The sequence below is a fragment of the Neomonachus schauinslandi genome, chromosome 10 (genome assembly GCF_002201575.2).
Source record: "Neomonachus schauinslandi chromosome 10, ASM220157v2, whole genome shotgun sequence".
In the NCBI taxonomy this organism is placed as follows: Eukaryota; Metazoa; Chordata; class Mammalia; order Carnivora; family Phocidae; genus Neomonachus; species Neomonachus schauinslandi.
The window spans coordinates 117,612,995-117,618,035 of NC_058412.1; the positions used below are offsets into that span (position 1 = coordinate 117,612,995).

Consider the following 5,041-nt stretch of genomic DNA (forward strand, 5'->3'; position numbering starts at 1 on the left):
GCGCACGGGTGGGGGCGCCGCACCAGCCTCGCGTAGCCGCTCTGACGCCGCCGCCGCCGCCGCCCTCCGCAGCCCAGCGCGCGCCCCGCGGCAGCTCCGCAGTGCACTCGCCGCCGCGGCTCCGCCAGCCCCGCTGCCCGCCCGCAGGGTGGGCTCCGAGCGAGCCTCAGACGCCCCCTGAGGGGGTCATGAGCCAGAGCGCCCTGGGGCGCCGCGGGGAAAGCGAGCGAAGATAGCGGCCTCGCGCCCCCCCTGGCCCTCGCCGCCTCGCCGCGCATCCCCCGCGTCCCCGGCCCCTTGTGTCCTTTCCACGGACCCCGCCGCCGCCATGGCCACCCTTCTCCGCAGCAAGCTGTCCAACGTGGCCACAACCGTGTCCAACAAGTCCCAGGCCAAGGTGAGCGGCATGTTCGCCAGGATGGGTTTTCAGGCGGCCACCGACGAGGAAGCGGTGGGTTTTGCTCACTGCGATGACCTCGACTTTGAGCACCGTCAGGGCCTGCAGATGGACATCCTGAAAACAGAGGGTGAGCCCTGCGGGGACGAGGGCGCCGAACCGCCCGTCGAGGGAGACATCCATTACCAGCGCGGCGGTGGCGCGCCCCTGCCGCCCTCGGGCTCCAAAGATCAGAATGTGGGGGCTGGTGGCGAATTCGGGGGCCACGACAAACCCAAGATCACCGCGTGGGAGGCGGGCTGGAACGTGACCAACGCTATCCAGGTGAGCGCGGGATTCCCTGCTCTGCCTGCCCCTACCCTCTACCTCCTCCAGCTCTGGAGCACCAGGCTCTACCCCCGTCCGAGTCCCCGGGCGATCTCAGCGGAGAGATCCCCTCCCGTACCCAGGATCTCACCTTCCCCCATCCCTCCCAGCCCTGTGGTGGGGGGCGGGGGGGATCTACAACCCTACAAGCGGGGTCTCCCGCCCCGATCCGCACTCCCTCCAGCGGCCCCAGGCGCAGGACTGCTAGGCTGAGGTTTGGTCCGAGGCACTTGCCCTGAGACCCTGCAAACCAGAGGGAAACAGGGGGAGGGGAGCGGGGAGGGGTGAAGGAGAAAGAAAATCAGGATTGGAGGGAACGGTGTCGCCTGGGACTCCGGAATGGATTCACAGCTGCATGTTCAGGAGGAAAGGAGAGAGGGAAATTGCTGAGCTGGGAGTCTCCTCCCCCGACACAGGCACAAGACACACTTGCTCACATCCACCCTCCCCCACGAACAATCGCCGCACAGGTGCACACGACATGCATCTATATATAGACCACAAGACTATCCTCAAAGGCACCTTCCTACACCCCCACACAAGCACATACCTGTACATACCAAACACACACACGAACCTTGAACATACACATGCACACAAGCACAGATTCTTGCAAACAGGAGTCAGCCCACTTTCTCAGGTGCTGCCCTATTGGGGACATACAGGTGTGCACAAACATAAGCACATGCATGATGTGCCCACACAAGCACAATTAGTCTGTGGTACCTCAGTGCTCCCTGTGCACAGACACCCCTTTCGCCCGAAATCCCGGCTACACGGCAAAGAGGCGACCAGCTTCTCCGCGTGTGACTCTGGAGAAGCAGCCTCCGGATGCTCTGAACAGTCTCTGGTCTCCAGGCCTGCCACCCCTCACCCTACTCGCAGCGCCCCACTCCCCACCAGGCGGCGCCGGACTCCACCGGGAGCGGGTTTGGAGTCTGCACAACGACCCCAGGAGCTGGCGAAGGCAGGCAGGCCGCGGCTTGAGGGGAGGAGGAGGTCTCAGCCCAAGGAGCCCCCGGGCCCTGTGGCTTGGTCCCCCTGGCGTCCCCGGAGCGCACGGTCGTTGGGGCGCACAACATGGACCTCCCGGGAGCGGAAGGCCAAAGCGGGGTTGCTTCGGGGACTCAGGCTGCGCAGGGCCCTGCACACTAAGTGGTCCGACTGGAGGCGCCTCCCGCTCCCGGGCCCTGCGAGGCGGCCGTGCAGAACCATGGGCAAGGGACAGCGACCGCCTCCTTGCCACCCGCGCCTTCGCCAGGGGCGTCTTTGAAGGCCCCGTTCCGTAGGCCCGGAAGGAGGCCAGGGAGGGAGACTGGAGGCCTGGAGGCCGTGGGAACCCTGGATTTCGTTAGCTTCTCTTCCCTTTGTAGATTCTAAACCCTCCTTCCGCGGTCCACCCACCTGAGTCTGCAGCTTGACTCCTTGATTTATATTCTCACCCGCTTGCACTTTCCCCCAGAGGCCCCTTATCCTGCTTGCCTCTACCACTCTCAGCCCCTTCTTAGGCCCCAGCCTCTCCCACCCTACTGAAGCCTTGCCTTAGGATTCTCACTCCGTGCGCCTCTGGCCTCACCCCCTCCCCCCAAAGCTTTTGGGAGCATCCTCACTTTCCCTCCGTTCTTGCCTCCCTCTGCTTCCCGTCAGTGCACCCTCAGCCCCTCTTCCGTCCTACCCTAGCTCTTTCCCCTCCCACTGCGGCATTCGTGTTCCCTTCTCCAGTCGGCCATAGGCCCTCATTAGCTTCCCTGTACCCCATTCCAGTCCCACCTTAAATCCCGTGCCCCCTCTTCCTGATGGCTCAGGCCTCGCTCTACCTTTCTCAGCGCCCTTTTCTGGCCACGACTCCTCCAGCCCCTTCTCCATATACCAGTCCCTCCTTGTGTCTTGACCCCACACTCAGCCTCCTCCGCACCTCCCAGCCGTAGGCACACCTTTCCCTCAGTTGCAGCCTTGAACACCTCCCTCTCCATCTCTGACTGACTCCCCCAGTAGGCCTCGGTGCACCCCCATTCCAGCCTACTCTTAACCTCTCCTCCCGGTGGCTCAAGTCCCGTTCTCACTCCACTTAGCGCCCCCTTGCGGCTGCAGCCTTAAGCCACGCCCCCAGGTCCCCTCTGGCGAGGCTGCGGCCGCTGAGCACCCGGGTCTGGTTGCCTTTCCGCTTCGCAGGGCATGTTCGTGCTGGGCCTGCCCTACGCCATCCTGCACGGCGGCTACCTGGGGTTGTTCCTCATCATCTTCGCCGCCGTGGTGTGCTGCTACACCGGCAAGATCCTCATCGCCTGCCTGTACGAGGAGAACGAGGATGGCGAGGTGGTGCGGGTGCGGGACTCGTATGTAGCCATAGCCAACGCGTGCTGCGCCCCGCGCTTCCCCACGCTGGGAGGCCGCGTGGTGAACGTAGCGCAGATCATCGAGCTGGTGATGACTTGCATCCTGTACGTGGTGGTCAGCGGCAACCTCATGTACAACAGCTTCCCAGGGCTGCCCGTGTCGCAGAAGTCCTGGTCCATTATCGCCACCGCCGTGCTGCTGCCCTGCGCCTTCCTTAAGAACCTCAAGGCAGTGTCCAAGTTCAGCCTGCTGTGCACTTTGGCTCACTTCGTCATCAACATCCTGGTCATCGCCTACTGCCTCTCGCGGGCTCGCGACTGGGCCTGGGAGAAGGTCAAGTTCTATATCGATGTCAAGAAGTTTCCCATCTCCATTGGCATCATCGTGTTCAGCTACACGTCCCAGATCTTCCTGCCTTCGCTGGAGGGCAACATGCAGCAGCCCAGCGAGTTCCACTGCATGATGAACTGGACGCATATCGCCGCCTGCGTGCTCAAAGGCCTCTTCGCGCTGGTGGCCTACCTCACCTGGGCCGACGAGACCAAGGAGGTCATCACGGACAACCTGCCTGGTTCCATCCGTGCCGTGGTAAACATCTTCCTGGTGGCCAAAGCGCTGCTGTCCTACCCGCTGCCCTTCTTCGCTGCTGTCGAGGTGCTGGAGAAGTCGCTCTTCCAGGAAGGCAGCCGCGCGTTCTTCCCCGGCTGCTACGGCGGCGACGGGCGCCTCAAGTCGTGGGGGCTGACGCTGCGCTGTGCGCTTGTGGTCTTCACGCTGCTCATGGCCATCTACGTGCCGCACTTCGCGCTGCTCATGGGCCTCACCGGCAGTCTCACGGGCGCCGGCCTCTGCTTCCTGCTGCCCAGCCTCTTCCACCTGCGCCTGCTCTGGCGCAAGCTGCTGTGGCACCAAGTCTTCTTCGATGTCGCCATCTTCGTCATCGGCGGCATCTGCAGTGTGTCCGGCTTCGTGCACTCGCTGGAGGGCCTCATCGAGGCCTACCGAACCAACGCGGAGGACTAGGGCGCCAGGGCTCAGGTTCTCCCGCGCTCTTCCCACCCTCCCCACCCACCTCCACCGGCCCTGTGCGCCCTGCCGCCGTGCTTGGGAAGCCAAGCTTTAAACATCTCTGGTTCCTAGTTTCTGATTATCGGGGATGGGGGGTGGGGTGGGAGGGGATAGGAATCCACAATCCATCGCGTCTGCGTTTCTGTTGTCCTTTCTTTTCCACAACACCCTAGTTTCTGGGGAGGCGGGGGCGAATTTGTGGGTCGGGCTCTCTGTCCTTCCCGGAGGGACCCCGACTGTTTGGTCCCTGTCACCGAGGCAGGTGGGAAAGGAGGGAGAGGGGGCGCAGCTCGCAGGCACAGAAACTTGACCTTGGGGGGGGGGGGGCATTTCACAGCCATCCAGTGCTCGGAATCTGCAGCGTCCAGCCATTTCCAGCAAGAGCGCTTCCCATTCCAGGGACATTTCAACCCTGCAGAGGGAAAGGCTGTCCGGGAAATCTGTTTCGGGTGGGCGATTTCCTTCGGCGAAGCGGGGAGGCGAGAGGCCGAGGCAGGGCCGGCTTGTCTGCCGGTTTTCAGGAATCCAAACTCATCTTGTGCAATTTATCAGGTTGTGGAACTGTTCTACTGTGCGTGTGGTGTGCTCGTGGTGAATAAGATGAAATGTATATCAGAAAAAAAATCTATCTCTAATTTAGAGTGCGGTACATAATTATATCCGCAAATAAAGAAGAAACAAAGGCGCCGGCGCCTCGTGTCAGTTCTGCATTTTTGCGCCCGGGGCTGGGGTTGGGGAAGGTTGACCGGGTTTGGGGGGGGAGGATCCCAAAGCGTTGGACCGCAGGGGAACCGGCTCTGGCCAGGCCGGGTGAAGCAGGTGTGGGTGGAGGAGCACCTGTAGTTAAAGGGTCCTGGGAGAGCCCGGGGAAAT

At 62.7% G+C, this 5,041-nt stretch overlaps 1 protein-coding gene across 1 annotated transcript; it reads left to right on the forward strand.

Annotated features, from left to right (window-relative positions):
* Positions 1–328: 328 nt before the first annotated feature.
* SLC32A1 (solute carrier family 32 member 1) lies at positions 329–4,123 on the forward strand. Its single transcript, XM_021689232.1, has 2 exons — positions 329–721; positions 2,936–4,123. The coding sequence occupies exons 1-2, from the start codon at positions 329–331 to the stop codon at positions 4,121–4,123; spliced, it is 1,581 nt and encodes a 526-aa protein (XP_021544907.1).
* The last annotated feature ends 918 nt before the right edge of the window (positions 4,124–5,041 follow it).

Bases quoted from the DNA above. Each gene is read 5' to 3' on its own strand.
- SLC32A1 (XM_021689232.1), top strand. From the start codon at position 329: ATGGCCACCCTTCTCCGCAGCAAGCTGTCCAACGTGGCCACAACCGTG. The intron at 722-2,935 runs GTGAGCGCGGGA...TCCGCTTCGCAG, and splicing joins ACGTGACCAACGCTATCCAG to GGCATGTTCGTGCTGGGCCT.